The following is a 21264-nucleotide window of genomic DNA, read 5'->3' as shown; positions in this document are numbered from 1 at the left end:
TGACCCCCAATCCCCTTCAGAGTTGATTGCAGCAAAGGTAGACACAGGATGATTCTTTAAGCTTTGGACTTTGGAACTGATGCTCATGCCTTGGGGCACCAAGATGATGGAGCATCATGAAAGAGGCCAGACAAGCACACAGAAAAAGGCAGAGAATGTTCTTGGACACAGCAAGGCAATGAGGCCCATGACATTTATTCAAGACCACAGAGATTCAGGTCAATCCACCTTCATCATTTGTCTTGCAGCTCAATGGAAACCATATGCTGCACAGCCTAGGCGTTGAAAGCCCAAAACACTGTGGAATGACATATTGGCAAATTAGATCTTAAAAGCATTATTTATTTAAGGAACTTAGAATGCATCTCAGCCAGCAGCCTTTTCACCCTGTATTGACTTAAATCTCCTCTGGAAGGCCCATCTTAAAAAGAGAGACCAGCAATTTTCTGCAAGCCAAGTAGCCAAATGACCAAATCATCAAATGGCCAATCTGCAGACTAATGGCTTTTCTGAATGAACACTTTTATTAACATGACCAGCTTCTACGATTTATAGCAATTTCTATTAGGTGGCATAGTTTCACAAGCTTTTAAAGATTTATGTGATGCAGTAGTTGGCCGGTTTTCACATGATCTTAAGAGAATCATTTGAAGGAATTTCTACTTATCAAAAGCTAAGGATGGTTTATTTTCCCTTTGAATATATTTAACTTATGAATACATTAATGAAGAATATGTTTTTGAATGTAGATTTTTCTTGAGTGCATGAATATTATGCCATTTGGTTTATGCTCTTTCTGGCCCCCACTTCCTACTTCTCCTTTTCTGTCTTCCCATTCCTCAGTTTCTTTCTGTGCCTCAGTTTGCCTAGTTGTAAAAATACAGAAGTCTCCCTCATGAGATCCGTGTAAAGGCTAAATTAGGTAACAGTGGTAAAGCATGGGGCCTGGCATATGATATGCACAGTATGTTTTAAAACTACATATGAATCCCCACCATGTACCAGATGCTCTGCATGCACCATAAACACTGTATTCAATAATGCATGGGCCTGGCTTTTTGTGTTCTGACAATTTATATTGACCATTTCTTCTTATCAGACTCAGATGCAGGTCTCTTTGACCCAAAGTCAGAGCTTATAACCACTTCTCTTCACTAGTTGCCCCAACCATTCATCAACATGAATAATGGGCACTTAGCCATTTGTCTGTGGGAGGTGATCTTTTTAAAGCTCCTTCATTATGAGGGATCTTGGGGAGCAAGCTGAGGGATCTTGGGGAGCAAGTCTCTCACAGGTCTTCTGGGAAAGGCTTTTTGACCTAGAAACAGACCAGCTACAGCTTTCAAAACCAGGATAAAAGTCTCATTAGCTCCCCCAATTTTGACCAAGAAGAGCTTTGGGGGATGCCAAGCAGACAGTGAGGCTTGTTATAAAAAGTTCTTTCCTAAAGACATTTACACATGTGACCAGAAACCAAAGAACAATCCTGTATCATATCTTATAATATTTGACAGCATGTTTCAATACATCTTCTCAGTCCAAGAGACTCAGAAAGGGAGAATTAAATAAATCAAACTCATAACAAGGTAGTTTCAAATATCATATTTTAGGCAGGTAAAAATCTGTCATTTTTAACATCATGCGAACAGGAACACAGGACACAAAATACCAGCTTGTACACGCACTCCATTTGGCTACATACATTACAGTTTAGCATTAAGTTTTAAAATATAAATCACAACCAGATTGCAATGTAAACACCAAAGAAAACTGTACGTTCCATGCCTTTGCTAGTTTTTACTAAAGAGGTGTGAGTATAAAAGAACATGATGACTTTTCTTCAACGAATACAGCAGAACTCACAAATAAAAATGCACACTGTCCCCTCAAAGTATCACCTTCTGCCGGCTCAGGAATATTCTATGCCAGCTTTTCCTTCTCTCAGCATATCCTTTGAGAATTGCCACCACTCTTAGGAATAGTTGTGCGTGCATGTGTGTGTGTGTGTGTGTGTGTGTGTGTGTGTGTGTGTGTGTGTCTGTGTGTGTCTGTGTGTGCACACATGCACATACTTAACAGGACAAATTTTTGCCTTTTGGAGAAAACGTGTTACAATGAGCCAGAACCCCACAGGGTTCTCATTCTAACTCTCTCACATTACTAGCTGTGTGATGTTGGGCACTTTATGTCACCTTGCTACATCACAATTTGCTCTTCTAGTAACACCATCCACCTGCTGTGGAGTGTCATGGAGCTTAAGGGGGATAAGCCTGGCCCAGCACTCAAGAGATATAGTTTTCTTCTCCCCATTCCTTTTTTTTTTATGCTTTCATTGTGCAACCATTAAAAACACGCCTTTTCTTTTTCTTTTGAAGGCAGCTTTTATCATTATTCTGTTAATAGCCAAAAGGAATTTGGGGTTGCAAACAAGGAAATGTACAAGCTGAAAATTTTCCTATCAACTCTAAGATGTGCATGAGTAAGAAATAATAAAGCAGAATTTCCAAGGTGGTTCAGACACTGGTTCTGGAGAAAGCTGTAGGAGAGGCTCAGAGGAGAGGTGTTCTGAGAAGTGACAGTCACAATGGAATAGCTGTCATGCCTATCAAGGTGATCCCTGGAAGGGGACAGCATCCATCTGCATATGCGAGGTCTCTGCACAGTCATATAACTCCATTCCAGGAAGGCTTGAGAGTTCTAATTCTCCAGTAAAACTCTACCTACGTGTCCCTTCAGCTTCCAATTAATTCAAGTCTGAAAGCTTGAATGACAGTGAGAATCTGAGGCTCCCACATTTCCTGAGGAGCAGGAAAACTCATCCAGGTCTGATTCTCTTGGAAATATCCTGCTTTCTACTCAGAGTACAATCTCTCTGCTGACCACCAACATGTGCTATTCTGCCAATGGGTCTAAGAACCTTCCAAGCTACCTAGTCCTTAAGACTATTCTTTTGACTCTGGAAAGCCCAGGTGCCTGGCAACTCACAGGCCTCATCCTCCATTTTCTTCAGGGACAGCCTAAGTGTCACTTTGGTTGCATCCCCTTGTAGCCTCCCTTAAGAGCGAATGTGGAGAATTTTCTTGAATGTCTTCTTGAAGTTTTCATTGCACAAGGGGTAAATGAGGGGGTTCAGCGTGGAGTTGATATAGCCAAGCCAGATGGTGAACATATGCACATGCTCATTGCAACAGCTTTTGCAGAAGGCAATGACCATGAAGAAGATAAAGTAAGGAATCCAGCAAAGGATGAAGGCCGCCATAATAAAACCCAATTGTTTGGCAGCCTTCCGTTCTCGGTTCATGTGCAACCCAGACACGTACTGTCTGGAATGTGAGCGGAGCCTCTTCCAAGTGTACTTGATGTAATCCAGTCCTGTGCTAGACCCACTTCTAGGTTTGCTTTTCCCTGATGCTGACTCTGGGGGTGTGTCTGAGTCTGTCCGGGAAAAGGATTGGCTATCACCTAGGATTTGATCCTCTGATATCTCATTGGCCGCACGCATTCTCAGGCTCTGTTCATCTATCTCCAGCTGGCCCTGGCTCTGGTTGATAGCTGCATAACTCCTGCCACTCCCCTCTGCCTCAGTCTGCATCTGCACAATGTTAAGTGGAAAGCAGTGGAGTTTGTCCATTTCTTTGTCCTCTTCTTGGCTGAAGACACCTGGGCATTTCATCTCCTCTGAGTCTTGGGATGGTGGCTTCATGACAGGCTCACCACTGGCATCTTTTGATTTCCTTTTCAGAACCTCCCAGGGAGACTCCTTCCCTGGTTTCTTGGCCCCCACCTTGGGGTTCTCTGGCTTCAGCTTAATTTCAGAGAAGGAAGGGAGGGATCCATTGATGAGCTCTCGGTGCTGACAGTGCTGCCGTACAGCCTTGTAGATCTTGGCATAGAACCAGAGCATGAGCAAGGTGGGCAGGTAGAAGTTGATGATGGCGGTCATGATCTTGAACCAGGTGACATCATAGAAGTCTGTTTCGCACTTGTCTTCCCGGTGTCCCGAGACCGGTGACATAAAGTGATGCCATCCCAGAATTGGAATAACCCACAGGAAGGAGAGAAACCAGGCCCCCAAGATGGTGGCTGATGCTCGGGTCTTGGTACGATACTTAAGATATCGGAGGGGCTGCTGGACAGAGCGATAGCGATCGATGCACAAGATGAAGACACTGAAAATTGATGCGGTGCTGGCCACATAGTCCATGGAAAGCCAAAAGAGGCAGAGAGGGTGGCCCAGGGACCACCTGGACATGAGGAGGTAGAGGATGTTCATGGGCATGACAACAGCTCCCACGATCAGGTCTGCCACAGAGAGGCTGACAATGTACAGGTTCCCCACAGTGTGTAGCTTCCGCTCACTCCGTACAGCGTAGAGGACCAACAGGTTGAGTCCCACAGTGACCAAGGAGATGGCACTCAGGAACACCACCAGGGGCATCAGTTGGGGGTTGGCTATGGTGGTCTTATTCCCCTCGCACATCTTGTCTTCTACGACACAGGAAGAATTGGGAAGGGTCATTGGCACAAGAGCAGCCTCCAGCTGGGGCTCCCTCCCTAGGAAGAAAGACACAAGGATTAAGGCCAGAGCCTTGGAGATCGGTAGAGTCACTTGGTACCATCAAGTTGATCTAAATGGGGTTGTATGCTGTTGGGAGCAGTAGATACAGCCTACGGTCCAAATCCCCTTCCTTCCTTAGTCATTCATTTCTTCACTCATTCAATGACTATTTAGTGAATTCCTGGCATTGTTCTGGGTGTTGGGAATATAGCAGTGAACAAAACAAAAATCTCTGCCCCCATGGAGTTTACATTCTAGCGAAGGAGTTGGGCAAAAGCAATGCAAAGTTTGTGTAGGTCCCACGTGGCATGTGTTCTGGGAAGGTGGGCTGCATTATGACTGGTCTGAGCTGGATATGGCACTCTAGTTCCTCTTTGCCAGTGGCTGGTCTAGGATTGGGCACAAGACACAACTGTGGCCAAGAAAGTAGATGGGGAAGTCTCATGGCAAAGCCAGGGTTCTAGAAATTTCTTTCTCTCTGACAAATGATCAAAACAAAGAAAAGTTTTGCTTCTTGCCCCCTTCTCCCTATAGGAGGTGATGCTTGGGGCTTATGGCAGTCATCTTGGGGCCATCAGGGAAATACCAAGAAAACCACTGTGATGCCAACCCAGAGTCCTATTATCACTGAGCTGCTGAACTAACCCTGGAATCTTCTTCCTTCATACTGGTTATTAATGGGAAACAATGAAATGTCTTCTTTGCTTAAGTCACTGTTGGAGTTTTTACTTGCAGCCAAAAGCATCTCTAACTGATACGGGGGAGGTTACAAGGGTACCCAAAGCATGGAATAAATCTACAGATCCCTTTAGACTAATGGTTCTCAAAAGGGAAGGGAGTTATGTTGTTTGATAAAGCAACATATCTTTTTTTTACTTATTTTGTTTTTATATTTGAAAAAAATTTCATTGTATAAACTGTGCAAAGTAATATGTAACAACACTTTTTTTGCTAGTAAGGCTACACTGAAAACACATTGTATACTGTTATTGATGATCCTTAATTGGGGTGGGAGGTGGAAGCAGGGAATTAAAACTTCTGGAAGAGGTTGTGAGATTTTGATATTCATCAAAAAGTAGTATGATTCTGAAGAAAATTTAAAAACCCTAACAGAGTGTAAATATCTCTCAGTAACTTAGCAAAAACAGACTACTGTAACATTAAGACAAAGCCAGACAAATTCTTGAGAAGAAAGCTAAATTTGTGTGATATTTTTAAAAATAAAAAGCAAGACCTTAAGGCATTTGATCCTTGTGGAAGGAACCCTTGAGTTACTTTGTTGGAAAAGCACCATCTGGGTAGCACCAATTTTGCCCCAGCTCTGCCACTAATACTCAGAGTGGTCTCTCAGCCTGCAATTTCTCACGGGTCAAATGTGAAAGATGGCACAGGTGATCGCTACAGGCTTTTTCCAAGTACCCTGTTTAGAGGCTTGCTTTGGGTACTTTTCTATATTCTCCTCCAGCTCTGAACTGCCCGCCAGAGCAACCCTCCACCTTCTTTGAATGTGCCTCTTCTGAACAGCATCATCTTCTATTGTGCCCCAGTCCTGCTCTCTGCTCCTGTCACTCTCCGCTGTCAGCCTGAGAGCCTTCCCCACTCAACGCCGTCCACCCCAGCCATCAGCTCTGTGAGGATAATAGCCCCCAAATCCACCGCATCAGCCTGTACCTTTCTCCACTTCTACATCCCAGACCCAGGACCTTGCAGTTTCACCTTCAGTTCTGCCCAAGTTCACACCCCCTGGAATAGTCCGCAGCCACCTCAAGGAGGAAAGAGGCTAAGGAAGTTCATCTCAGATTTTCAGTTTTGATTGGGAGGAAGCAGGAAGCTGTTCCCTAAAACATTCCCACAGCTTGGTATTCTCAAGGTAGCTCCAACCACCCTCTGTTACAGAGATGTTTCTCTTTTCTCCTTGTTACCTTGAGGAAAGTTCTCTCTTATTTCTCTCTCTGCCTCATTGCACACAGAGAGGAACCAAGAATTTCTTTTCACTATGTGTATACTATTTGTCATTCAATAATTGTATTTGACAGAAAATGATGTTTTTATATAAAAATCATTACTTTTTACCTTTTGACTAAAAAAGGAAAAAAATTTTTTGAGAGAGAGAGAGAGAGAGAGAAAGAGAGAGAGCAGGGAAGGAACAGAGGAAGAGGGAGAGAGAATCCCAAGAAGGCTCCATGTTCAGCGTGGACTCTAATGTGGGGCTCGATCCCACAACCTTGGGACCATGACCTAAGCCAAAATCAAAAGTCCACCACTTAACTGATGGAGCCACCCAGGCACCCCGAAAAGAAATTAGTGTTGCATATTAAGTTATTAAGTGTTTAGGGGTGAAATCTACTGAGGTCTGCAGCTTACTTTGAAATGAATCAAAAAAACAAGTTGGATGGATAGCTGGTTAGAAGAACGGATAAATGAACAGACATATAATCAAGCAAAAAGAGCAAAATGTTAATTTGTAATCTAGGTGGTAGATATACAGGTGTTCACTGTACATTGCTTCCAACTTTTCTATCAATATTTTGAGTGAGAAAATGTTGGGGAAAATTAATATCACATATGTATTTATACAAATAATATATGTAAATATATAAATTTATATATATATAAATTTACACACATAAATTAATATCACATGTTTATATAAATAATATATATAAATTTATATATATATATATTTATCTTCCTATCTCTGTAAGCACAGTTCTTTATCACATATATATATCACAATTCTATATCACACACATATAACACAGTTCTATATCACATACATAAAAATATATATAAATTTATATATATATAAATTTACACACATATAAATTAATATCACATAAATATATTTATATAAATTTACACACATATAAATTAATATTACATATATATTTATATAAATAATATATACAAATATATAAAAATTTATATATATTTATCTTCCTATCTCTGTAAGCACAGTTCTTTATCACATGCTCTCCTTTGTAGCTTGGACATGTTATTTTGCTTAGACATAAAAGCCAAAGATAAATGCATATTTGGTAAAGGGATGAGTCAGTGAGTGAGGGGCAGGGTGCTACGAATCATTCAACAGATATCTACTGGTGAAAAGTTCCTTTCGGCTCAGTGATCTGCTTCAGAAGTAAGAAAATCCACTTTGTTCTCTGAAACCATGGAATTGAGCAGGATTCCTGGAAAGGCAAATGGAGCACCCACCTGCTGAATACAGACCTATCTTGGCACCTGCCTCCCCTGAAGAATGCAGGGTGGGGGTGAGGGTGTCAGGGAAAGAGGAAGAAGCCTGAGGGAAGCCTAAAAAGTGGGTCCCACAGGGTGGGCACCCAGAGGGTAGAAGGAGCAGCCACATCAACATTGACCTCCTGTCTCACTCAGGGCTGGCTATGTAATTTTCAGGGCCAAGGGCAAAATTAAAAATTAAAAAATTATTAAGAACTTCAAGATGGCAACAGTAGAACATGAAACCGAGATGGGGGCCCTCCTGAGCACAGGGCCTGTGTGGCTGCCTGGGTCACAGGCTCGTATGCCATTCCTGGTCTCCATTCCTCTTACCCAATCCCTGAACATGCCCTACTCGGTGAGATAACTAATGTAAGGTGCTTTCCCTTCCCTCGGACATCTGCATTTTGAAAAACTGATGGTTGAATGGTTTTCTCTCTATAAATGCCAAAGGGACATCAGGCTGAGAGTGGGAAGTATCCGGGGACGTGGATCCTCATTGCACCTAATGCTACACAGGAGGCCATCCATGCTCCCTTCAGGCTGCCCAGACCCCATCGGGTTCTGAGATGCCCCTCTCTGGGATCAAGGCCAAGCCTACAGAGGTGGTGCAGGCTAGAGGGTGTGCTCTGGGGGACAGGGAATAGAGGCTGGAGGAGGCACTGTGGACAGGGCAATTGGGAGAGAAAGGTGGGCACCTGTAGCTTCCTTATAGCACTATGTCCCTAAAGAAGCGGGTGATGGAAGGAGAAAGTTCTCACCCGGGCTCTGCCACTTGATGGGCTGTGCAGAGCTTGGGTCAACAGCCACGTCTCCAATTACCTTCCCTGTAAAGTAGGGAAAGCATCATTACCTCCCTGGGCTGTTGGGAGAGTCGTTGAGACAGTGGGGTGGGAAAGTTCTGACAATTCCCAGGTGACGAGGACTGGGGGATCAGCAGAAATGAATCCCTTCTCTCTAAGAGGCTTGTGTGCACGATAACGCCATTAATTTTGAATTAAGGGAATGGCTCCATTCCAAAACCATTAGCTGCAGTGGGACTTTCTCCAGAAAGATTACAAACAGTGTAATCTAATCAGGCCCATGTGCCAGCAAATAAACAAAGGTAGTCAACGTTCCTTCCACATCCTGGGAATGTTGACGAGAGCAGCTACGATGGTAAGGAGCCAAGCTCTGGGCTTTTCAGATATCAGTTATTAAATGCCTGCCACAAGCACATAGGGAGGGCATGTGATGATCACCAAGGTAGACACGAGGAAACAGCTCAGGCTCAGAGAGGCAAGGCAACCTACTCAGGGTCACACAGCTAGGAAGAGACTGGCGATGTCAAGATTCAAACCTTAGTCTATTTCTCAACCTTTGTCCTGTTGACATTTTGAGCTGGATAATTCTTTGATGTGAAGGACTGCCCTGTGCTTTGTTGGATGTTTAGCAGCATCCCTGGCCTCTACTCACTAGATGCCAGTAGCACCCTCTCATCCATTCCCAGTCATGACAGACCAAAATATCTCTAGACATTGCCAGATATCCATTGGGAGGCAAAATGGTCCTTAGTTGAGAACTAACTGAAGAATAAGCACCTCGAACTGCCAAAGAAAACAGCTCTCCGCTGAAAGCAATGCAATGAATTGCCTTGATATAGTAAGTCCCCCATCATGGGAGGTATGCAAGAAGAGGTGTCCTGGACCTCACTCCAAATCAGAAATACTCCTTTCTCAGTGGCAACTATTTACCTAAGTAGAACTTGCAAATATTGGTTTTAGATAAAAAGAGACCAATAGGTAGGGATCTCTGCTAATAGGAAGGGAAGGCAAGAGGAATTGGTGGGTTTGGAGAGATGCTAGACATTAAATGAGGCTCCCAGTGGCCTCACCTTCCCACTTTTCTAGCCATTTCAGCAATGCTGATTCACAGAAGGCATGGAGCTCACTTGGATGGAAGACTTGGCCAGTGGTTAAGAACCTAAACTTTGTAAACCAGCTAATCTCTGCTCTAATCTTGTTTCTGCTCTAATTAGCTGGGCCAGATATTTCACTGCACCAAGTCTCCATTTTCCTCATCTCTAAAATAGGGTGGAAGCACCTAGTACAGTGCCTGACATATAGGACATACTCAACTAATAGTAGCTGTTGTGTTTTCTTCCATTTCTGGGTAACACAATGATCCCAGAGCTGGCCCAGTCTGACTCAGAGGAATCATCTTTGACCTTGTTTTTCACTGTGGCAAAACCTGCCAATGGTCTTCCATAATTATTTCTCCTCTATTTAGTAACAGACTTCTATTTTTTAGCTGAATACACAGCTGCCTGGAGTACAGACTACATTTTCCAGACTCCTTTGTATCTAGGTATGGTCATGTGACTAAGTTCCGATGAAATGGAAACAGAAGTGTAGTTTGCAACTTACAAAAAGCAGCCCTAAAGGGAGGATGTATTCTTTTCTTTGGCCCTTCATTCTTCCAGCTGGCCAGAATGTTGATAGGATGAACAGGGCTTAAGCAGCCTTGTTGGGACCAGGAGGAAGAGTCAAAAAACGAGAACATTGAAGCAGCAATTTGGATGGAGCTGAGGTCTCTGATGACTATAAGAGCTGCCAAATAAGTCAGGGCTCTCCACTTCTGGGTAGCATAGGTTTTCTATCACACACAGCCAAACTGAATCTTAACTGATACACTACCCCTGACTTCAAGGAGTTTGTCAATTAACGTGAGAATAAAGACAAAAGATAAATGAACAGTATCAAAAATTTTAAAAAAATTTTTGAAACATTAAAAATTCTAGAATGTAACTGGGACAAAAATGATGACTGAGGTAAGATCAAAGCAGCTGACAGGACAGAGGAAGGAGAAACAGCCACTCTCAAGGTGGAGTATGGATGCCAAGAAGAACACTGGAGAAGGAGTGTTCTGTGAGCTGGGCTTTGAAGGATGAGTAGAAGTTCTCCAGGAGGAAGGCAGAAGAATTTAACGATGAAGAGAAGAAAGAATGAGAGTACAGAGCTGAGTTCGAGGAATTGGGAGGGAATTGCTGGAACGGCGAGTCTTTACATCTCTATGCCTTTGCTTGTGCTGTTTCCCCCCTCTGGGGCACCATTTGCCTTAAAGCACCCCCTTTGGTGTCCCCACATCACTTCTAACACTTCCCTTTACATCACCTAGCTTACTATTCTTTCTTTAGCTGATTCTCCCTAACTAAACAGGGAGCACATCTAGAACATGGAAAGCGTCCACTATTTCTGTTTCTAAAGTGAGACACTGGTCACCATCAAGGGTACGCCTCATCCTTCATGGCGGGGGCAACACCTTTTCACTCACTGCCATTCTCCCATGCTGGCACCAGGCCGGCACATAACAGATCTCAAAAGAAGTTTGTTGGATGGACTCTGGAAAACCACATGGATGAGAGCCACCAAGAGACACAGGAAGGAGGATCTAACTACAGAAGACATGGGCATATTTTTCATGAGGATGTCTAGACCAATACAAATTTGAGGTAAGATTTATGCTAATTGATGAATATTGATACCTTTCATGTAACTTTTCTACTTTTTGCTGGAAACTTTTTTTTTTAAGGTTTTTATTTATTTTTGAAGGAGAGAGAGAGAGAAAGAGACAGAGCATGAGCTGGGGAGGAGCAGAGACAGAGGGAGACACAGATTCCAAAGCAGGCTCCAGGCTCTGAGCTGCCAGTACAGAGCCTGATGCGGGCTCAAACTCATGAACTGTGAGATCACGACCTGAGCTGAAGCTGGACGCTCAACCAGCTGAGCCACCCAGGTGCCCCTGGAAACTTTATTATTAGAAATTTCTCTCATGCTAATCCAAAAGATGAGTACAGATTCACACACAAGGATGCTTACTGCAACATCATTTATGATAGCCAGTATGAGGAAATAAATCTAACATTTGGAAATGAAATACATTATGGGATAGCTACAGAATAGAATACCATGCGATCATTGATAATCACATTTATGGAGCACCATTAGTTATACGGAAAAATGCTTATAATGAAATTAAATTTATAACAGATGTTGTTTGTGCAGGATGATTCTATTATCAGGTTTAGAATGAGGGTGAGTCTCTATTACGTTATGTTAACAATGGTTTCCTCTGGGTGGGAGGTGATGTTGATTATTCCTGGCATTTCCCCAGATATCAACAATGAGAGCATCTTAGTTTTGTAACAGGGAAAAAAGCAGGAACGAACTGCATTCATTTTTCAAAACAAAATAAAATAGAGGTATTCCACTGGAAAAAAATGTTTTCAAAGGAAACTCTTCCACATTCTTAACACAGCTTTTATTTTCTTTAGTGAAAAGTGAGAGTTTAGGATTCCTTTCTTGATGGATTCTAAAGTGCCTCACCCACCACTCCCCATTCCCAACTGTTCTACTCGCTGGGAACCCTTGGCGCTGGATGCTTATTTGAGTCAAGTAAGTCTGAATATTAATTTATTTGCTCTAATTACACAAGAGAGGTGCCATGCATGAAGTACCCCAAGTGCAGCAGACTCTCATCGAATCTGGCCAAGGCATAATTTCCATAAAACACCCAGACTTGGGTGTCAGTGCTACTGACACATGGTGCAGAAAGCAGACTGCAAATAGCAAAATCCTGTTATGAACTCAGTGCTGCAGGAACATGTCTGACTTCGAATCGAGGGCAGTGCTGGGTTAAGTTAGTCTCTGGGTAAGATGCAAGAGGCAGATGAGAGCACCCCTGAAGAGTTTTCTGGGGGTGCAGGCACATATTCAAATGTCTCACAGAGTCAGGGAGGGAAAGTTAATAAGAATGGGGGACTAGGGGCACCTGGGTGGCTCAGTTGGTTAAGCGTCTGACTTCAGCTCAGATCATGATCTCACGGTCTGTGAGTTCGAGCCCCACGTCGGGCTCTGTCCTGAGAGCTCAGAGCCTGGAGCCTACTTCTGATTGTGTCTCCCTCTCTCTCTGCCTCTTCCCTGTTTGCTCTCAGTCTCTTTCTCTCTCTCTCTCTCAAAAATAATAAACAATAAAAAATTAAAAAAAATAAGAACAGGGGACTGTGTGTGGAGCAAGAGGGAGTGGCAGGGAGTGGGGCACCCTGGAGGGTATATTCTTTGCTCAGATGCCACCAACTGCTGTAGACCCAGATCTGCCTATTTTTAAAATGAAGCATAAAAGCTGGATTTGTACATGAAATCTTTTAGTTTTAAAATGCCAACTATTCAACTGTTTTATTTGTTTTCTTGAGCACTTGAATGCAGGTCAAGCAAAAACAAATTCTGAGGGCATGACCTGTGTGAGCCCTGAGCTGGAAATGTCAAGCTAGTTCATAGGGAATCCGGAATGCCAAATATAAGATAATGACCCTAGAAATGACCCTGGAATAGACTCCTTGTGGGGGTATTTGCCCAGCTCACCAGCTTCCTTCTCTGAGGACCATCATCCACCTGGCAGGGTGGGCCCCTGGCAGGGTAAATCTGATCCTTAGACATGTGTTTGGACTAGGGGATGTCCTCTGACCCAGAAGGGCCAAGTCCCATTTTCTCTTCCGGAAAACTGGGACTGGGGTTGTACAGCCAAGAGAGTCTGTTGGTCTCATGAACTGAAGTGACAAGAAAGTGGGGGCCACGGCTGCCACTGAGGAGCGGTGTTGCTCATCTGCAGGCATGCTGAAGTAGAGGAAGGGAGAGAAGAAGGCAGGGGACAAATGAAATGGCTCCAGTGCTGCAATAACTGACCTCTCCATGCACAATAATGAATCTAGACCTTTCCCTCACACCACACACAAAAACTAACTCACACTGACATTAGTCCTAAATGTAACAGCTAAACCTCTTAAAACTATCAGAAGAAATCATAAGAGAAAAGCTTCAAGACCTAGAGTTAGCCGAAGATTTCTTAGATACAACACCAGAGGTACAACCCATACAGAGAAAAATTGCTAAGTTAGACTTCGCCAAAATTTAAAACTCTTATGTTTCAAAAGGCACCACTAAGAAAGGAAAAAGCTACAGAATGGGAGAAAATATTTGTACATCATATATCTGATAGATTGTATGTCTGATGTATCCAGAATATTTGGAGAATTCTTCCAGCTCAATAAGACAAATAACCCAATTTAAAAATGGGCAAAGGATCTGAATAGACAGTTCACCGAAGAAGGTACAGGAGTGGTTCAGAAGCTTGTGGAAAGATGCTCCACACCACTGGTCATCAGGGAAATGCAAATCAAAATCACAATGAGACACCATTTCACGTCTACTGGATGACTATACTTTTAAAAGACAGATAATAATGATGAGACTGTGGAGAAATTAGGATCCTCATATACTGCTGGTGGGAATGTAAAATGGTGCATCCACTGTGGAAAAGTCTGGTAGCTTCTCAAACAGTTAAACATAGTTATCATAATAACCAGTGGTTCCACACCGAGATATCTACTCAAGAGATCCACACACAGATTTGCATGTGACTATTTCTAGCATTATTAATAATAGCCGAAAAGTAGAAACAACCCAGATTTTCATCAACTGGTGAATGGATAATCAAAAGATGGTATAGCCATGCAATGGAATGTTAGTTGTCAATTAAAAAAAAAAAAAACCCAAGTACTGATGCATGCTATAACAAGGATAAATTGCAAAACCAAAATGCTAACTCCTAAAGAAGGTAGACACAAAAGGCAACACACTGTATAATTCTACTCACGTAAAAAGTCCACAATAGGATATCCATAGAGACAGAAAGTAGATTAGTGGTTGCCTGAAACTAGAGGTGGAAACAGGAAGGAATCTTTGAGAGTCATGGCAATGCCCTAAAATTGAATTCTGATGATGATTGTATAACTCTGGAAATTTACCAACAATAATTGAATTGTATGATTTACTTAGAATGGGTGAATTTCATACTATGTAAATTATATCTCAAAAAAGTTGATTAAAAAAAATTCAGTAGTTCAAGCAAGGGGCTGTCTAGGTTTCCATATCTCTGTCTGTTTTAAAAACCTATCTTCATACACTAGTATTGCTCCCTGAAAATACCTACCAGGCACTAGGATTTTTTTTTTTAAGGGGAGTAAAGAATGTTAGGCAAACAAGGATGAAACTAAGGTGGATCCTAACGGACCACTAGAGTTGGGCCACGGTTTTGACTCTGAGCTTCCCAGGAGCCAGAACAAAGAAGAAAACAGGATCAATTACAAGATTCTAGTGTCGTTTGCACGAAAGCAAAATAGTTGCTTAACAGAAAGACAGCTTTAGCTGGAACTGAGTTTTAGACAAAATAAATCTCGTGGTTTCTTGTGGAAGGGGCACAATGTTACACATAACTTCTTAATCCTTAGAAGTGGAATGGACGTGACTGAGCGACATCACCCGTCTCCTCCTGTGCCTCTGTGATCTTCTCTCATTGATAACTTGGCTTAAGACTTTGGGAGGTTGGACTTGTTTGTCTCTGCTTCCCATGCCCTACCCCTGGTGGGACAGGCTGGGATACTGAAATGAGGCCAGGGATGGGACAATGAAGGATGATTACCACTAAATGGTAAACAGAAGGAGTATAAAAATCTCAGCTCCATTCTCTCTTACTCTCTGGCCTTGAAAAGCAATGAACAAAAAGAAAAGTAAGATTTCAAAGGCTTCCTACATACCAGCATTGGGCTAGGAGGGTTTCCATGTTGCTTCACTGAATCCTCACACTGACTTTATGATAAAGGGATCATTTTTTTTCTTCCATTTTAATGGTGTGGAAACAGAGATTTCTGGAGTTTATGGGGCTTGGTGTCCTGCACTAAGGTCCAAAAATGACTGAAGACCAAGTTTGCTAAAGGCCCAAGTGATACCCACCTTCTAGGATATTTGAGTGGGCTTCAGACCTCCTGCTCTAGCTCACTCACCTTTTCACTCTAGTAAGAAAGAGAGAAGTGAATAGACACTTTAAATAAAGATTTCATGGAATTGGAACTATGAACATCTGTGCTAACATTAGACAAAGACACTGCACACACCACCGGGCCCAGCATACACACACGTATCATTTCAGGACATGATGAATAATGTTTTATTTTTGTTCCAAATCCCTGGAGATTAAGCCTTGAGAAAGGCATTTATGATGATCAAAGTTATCCAGTCTGTTCTCTTCTTGAGAGAGAGAAAAAAAGAAGTATTTATGATGTTGAGGTAAATAAAAGAGCTGGCAGAAGAGAAAGGAGAAGTAGATGAGATGTTTATAAGAGAGTGCTCCTAGGTAATTGGGAGTTTCTTTAATGTCTGTCTCCTTCAGTCAAGTGACCTCACTGCAGCAGTCATCCCAGGACCACACCTGGGGCTCCTCAGCGCCACCTGCTGGCCAAGCCCCCTACTGGTGCTGGGGCCAGGCTTGTGTCTAGCTAGACTGAGGTATGTGTGTATGGGGGCATTGGTGAGAGTGAACCATTCTGGCTGCTCGTTCCATTCTCATATGCATTCATTTATTCATCCATCCACCCACCCATCCACCTACCCACCCATCCATCCTCCCTTCCTTCTACCAATCCATCCATCCAAAAAATCCTTATTGAGGCATAAGGTACAGAAGTTATTACAGGTAAAGAATAGACACAACCCCAGCCCTCATGAAGCTTATGGCCTATATCAGTGGTTCTCAACCCTGGGTACCTGGAGACCTCTTAAAACATACTGACACATCTGGTTCAGGGGGGATTGAGTACAGGTACTTTTCCCTATTTTTCTGCCAAATACAATGAAAAACCCTGAACATTATACTTAAAACAAACATAAGACAAGTCTAAAAGGTGGAGAGGCAAAGGCAGACCAGTTAGGAATCCCAGGACCCAAAGAATGACACAGTGATGAGTTCCCTGGGCTCTTGTTTGGCCCTATATATCCGAGACTTCGAGCTAAAAAGACAGGAAAGGGGCAGCCTAGCAAAATAGAAAACTTCTAGATGAAAACTGCTCTATTTGCAGCCAAACACCACAGAAAACACCAGAGCTGCGTTCCCATCCTGGCTAGCAGAGGCTGGGTGGAGCCAAGATGTCCCCCCTTGCCAGGCTACAAAGTAACCTGACCTTCCTCCTGGAGTGGTGGTCCTACAGTCCCTCGGAGGGACTTTCATCCTCCTCAGGCAGAGACAGGCCCTGTACCCCATCCCTCCAGAGTCAGTGGAGGCCACATGCGGAACAGTAAGGAGGCACCTCTACCCCTCCCAGCCAGGGAGTTATTCCTGGAGGCCTGGTAGGGAGCCAGAACTTCCCCTGCCTCAAAAGCAATGAAGAACCCTCCCTCTTCAGATGTCACAGAAGCTGAGCAGGGAACCTGGACTTCTACCCCCACCTGGAAGTAATGAGGCAGTACACCCTCCTCCCACTGCCCCCTGCTTCCCCTGCCAAAGAGGTGTCTCATAAAACAGAAAACTTAATATGATCCAGAGTCTCAAATGCACCCCTAAAATGCATGCATTTTAGTTGAGAATCATTTCTCATATGGAAAACTGGGAAGAGTTCATATCGAATTTTTTTTTTAAAGCAATCATGATACCACTGCCAAGATGACAGGGATGCTAGGATGAGCCGACAAACATTTTAAAGTAACCATCATAAAAACGCTTCAATGTGCAAATGGGACCATGCTTGCAACACATGAAAAAATAGAAAATCTGGGCAAAGAAACAGAAGAAGAAGGAAAAAAAAGAACCAAATGGAAATTTTAGAACTGAAAAATCTGGTAACTGAAATAAAAACTCAATGGTTGGGCTCAACATCAGGATGGAGGGAACAGAGGAAAGAATCAGTAATTGGAAGACATAGAAATGACCCAATCTGAACATCAGAAGGAAAACAGTCTAGAAGAAGAAAAAAAAAAAAAAGAACAGAGCCCCAGGGATCTGTGGGACTGTATAACAAAAGACCTAACATTCATGTAGTCATAGTCCTGGAAGTTGACGAGAAAAAGAGTGGGGATGAAAAGGTACCTGAAGAAATAGTGGCTGAAAACTCCCTACATTTGGTAAGAGACATAAACCTACAGAATCAAGAAGCTGGGTGAACCTCAAACAGGATAACCCTCTCTCAAAACCCACACCAGGACACCCAGTTATTAAACTTTGGAAAACTAAAGGAAAAAGTCTTAAAAGCAGCCAGAGAAAAACACCTTACCATGAGAAAGACAGTAGATTTCTCACCAGAAAATATGGAGATGCAAAGGAAGTGATACAATATTTTCAGATGCCAAAGGAAAAGAAATGTCAACTCAGAATCTCACGCTCGGCGACAATACCCTTACGGAATGACAGGAAATCAATACATTTCCAAAAGAAGAACTTGTATAAGTTCTTCCAAAAGAAGAACTTGTATGCTAAAAACTACAGAATGCTGATGAAAGAAATAAAGGATCTAAATAAATGGGGAGATACGCAGTGCTCACGGATTAGAAGATTCAGCAGAGTAAATGTGTCAACTCTCCCCAAATCAATGTACAGATTTAATGGCATTCCTATCCAAATCTCAGCAAGATGCCTTGTAGATACAGAGGAGACCATTCTAAAATTTATAGGGAAAGACAAAGGAACTGGAATAGGTAAAATTATTTTTTAAAAGAAGAATAAAATGGGAGCAATCAGACTACCTGATTTTAAGATGGATTACATAGCTACAATAATCAAGACCATAGCATTGGTGGAGGGGTAGACACAGACCAATGGAACAGAATAGAGAACCAAGAAACACACCTGCACAAATATGCCCAGGAGATTTTTGACACAGGTGCAAAATCAATTTACCTGGAGAAAAGGTGTGTTCAACAGATGGAGTTAGACCAGTTGGATATCCATAGGCAAAAAAGAAAATGGACCCTCACTCGGAACCTCATACTTCATAAGAAAATGAACCCAAAGTGGTTCACAGACTTAAATGTAAAACATGAAACCATAAACCTTTTAGAAAAATTTATTAGAGAAAATCTTCAAGGTCCAGGGCTAAGCAAAGAGTTCTTAGACTTGACACCAAAAGCGTGACCCATAAAGAGAAAAACTGATGAACTGGATGGATCTCTCCTTCTGTGATTTACCTACTCCCATTATAATCTTTGCTGCATCAATGTGTTTTTTGTACCATCATTTACTTGATGTATATTTTTAACAGATCCACTTTTTTTTTAAAGCTCAAGTTTATTTTACTACCATATATGAAAAGCCAGCCTTCTGTTTTTGTTTTTTGTTGTTGTTTTTTTTGCCATTTACTAGAAGCTTTATATTAAAATAAATAGGATGACAACAAAACAATGTGATTAAATTCTAGCCAGATATTTTGAGGAAGGTTCTTCATTAAAAAAAAAAAGATGAATACTTGCAATATAAGTATTAAAGATCTACCTGCACTAAATTGAGACTCTCCTGCAGGTAATCAGAAGAAATGAAAACCAACGTGACTCAATATTAATCAACGCCGTGATGGTGTGCAATTTATAGTCACTTCAGGTACCACCTAAAATGTGGCAAGCACTGTTTTAACGCTCATCACACCATCATTACGCTCCTAAATGCCTTCAAGGAAAAGTCCAAATTCTTTAGGCTGCTGGCATGATGTTGTATACTCCAATAATAATGAAACCACTGTCCCCAGACACCCCAAGTTCTTTCAGCCTTCAAGCTCTACACATGTTATTCCCTCCTTGTGGAAAGGATGTACCTTCAGAATGGAGACCTCATTTTCGTACACTATTCTCTGCAACAACCAGGCGAGGAGGATGAAAAGGAGAAAGAGAGGGATGGAAAGGTCATTAAAGAAGACAGGAAGAAAAGAACAGAAGGGAGGAAGACAGGAAGGAAGAAAAGGATGGAGGAAGGAAGGAAGATGATGAACTTCTCTTTTCAAAGTTTGTTTGTTTGTTTACGTAATCTCTACACCCAATGTGGGGCTTGAACCCATGACCCTGAGATCGAGAGTCACATTCTCTTCTGACTGAGTCAGCCAGGCACCCCTGAACTTCTATTTATCATACAAAACTCATGTTAAAATTTCCTTCCTCTTTGAAGCTTTCCTATATCCTTTAGCCACATGTAAACATTTCTTCCTGCGGATTCCCACAGTATTGTTTCCATATCTCCATTAAGGCATTTAATGTTCTGTATTCTAAAGGATGGATGGATGGATGGATGGATGGATGAGTGAGAGAGGGAGTGAATGAATGAATGAATGAATGAATGAATGAATTCAGGTATCCTTCACTTAGACTTTGATCCTTATAAGGGCAGGGACAATATGATATTCACCTATTATTCCAGTGCCTAGCCCATAGGTTCTTAACTGTGGCTGCACACTGGAATCCCACAGGGAGACTTAACAAACCAAAAACCACTAATGTCTGGTTCCCACCCTCACAAATCATTCTGATTTTGATTGGCATGTGGTCTGAGTATCAGGATTTTTGAAAACTCTTCAGATGCAGCCAAGACTATGAACCATTGCCTAATCCAAAGCTGAATGGCAGGAGGAGCTGAGTAAATGATGAATGAGTGAATGGATGAATTCTTTTTAACACATCACAATCCTGACCTAATGTGACCATTTTCAGGGCTTCTTGTTATGCTAATTCATTAATATATTCAGGAACTATTAATTAAGCAATGATGCGGTACCAGGTGTTATGCTAGGCCAAGCTGCTGGAGATGGAAACATGAGTAAGGCTCCCACTTCTCCCCCTGTTCCAATGTGCCTTTGGGAAGGCTGGGGCTGTGTCCTTGTTCATCCAAGAACTTTCTGTCCTGCTGGTTAATTGGTCAGTACCAACAGCAATCATCTCCCCAGTGACTGACTGCAAACCTTACATGTGGCTGCTTCCTTCTGCAAATGTAAGGACAGACTCTATAAATTCCCAGAGAGAAACTTCCTGGAGGGTATGTGTGAGTCAACAGACCAAAAAGAAAGTGGTCCTGTCTAGATGTCTCCAAGCACTGCAGAAGTGACAGGCGAGTCTCTCAGGTGAAACCCTGTCCTACTCAAATAAACTTCCTTCCCGGTGTGTAGTTACACAAAGAAAATCCAAGGCCCTAGGGTAGGGTGTTAAAATCTGAACTACCCCACAGTTAAAGGGAATTTCCTTCCCAACTGCTGGCCTCTCGTACTTAGAGCTGCTTTAAGATTTGCACCACAGATTGCTAAAAAGCAGAGATAATGGCCATTTGGGCCACTGCTGCTCTGGTTCAGACGTAGATAATATCTCTGCTCAACTGTTTAACAGCTTCCTAAATAGTCATCCTGATTCTGATCTGGGTCCCCTCAACCCATCCTACACGCAGAAGCCACATAATCTTTCTAAAAACCACACATCCAATCACCTCTTTCTCCCAATGAAACTCTAATGGCATGCTATGGCTGCCAGGCCACAAATAGGACACACAGGATAACCCCCACCTCCCCATTTGGCAACCCAAATGAAACTGGGCTGTCTTGTGTCCAGTCTATCCATGGTACTACATTCAGAAGAGATTCAAGT

The 21264-nt window shown here is 42.5% G+C and overlaps 1 protein-coding gene across 3 annotated transcripts in view; it reads right to left on the bottom strand.

Annotated features, from left to right (window-relative positions):
• Positions 1–1587: 1587 nt before the first annotated feature.
• Positions 1588–21264, bottom strand: part of HRH1 (histamine receptor H1) — a 78292-nt gene continuing 58615 nt past the window's right edge. For all 3 annotated transcript variants that reach the window (XM_023250023.2, XM_045051954.1, XM_003982473.5), the window contains exon 2: positions 1588–4554. In XM_023250023.2, the coding sequence (XP_023105791.1) occupies positions 3056–4519 (1464 nt within the window). In that variant the 5' untranslated portion in view covers positions 4520–4554 and the 3' untranslated portion in view covers positions 1588–3055. The remainder of the gene's footprint in view (positions 4555–21264) is intronic.

Source organism: Felis catus, chromosome A2 (assembly GCF_018350175.1).
Source record: "Felis catus isolate Fca126 chromosome A2, F.catus_Fca126_mat1.0, whole genome shotgun sequence".
In the NCBI taxonomy this organism is placed as follows: Eukaryota; Metazoa; Chordata; class Mammalia; order Carnivora; family Felidae; genus Felis; species Felis catus.
This window is presented reverse-complemented; position numbering and strand designations above follow the sequence as displayed.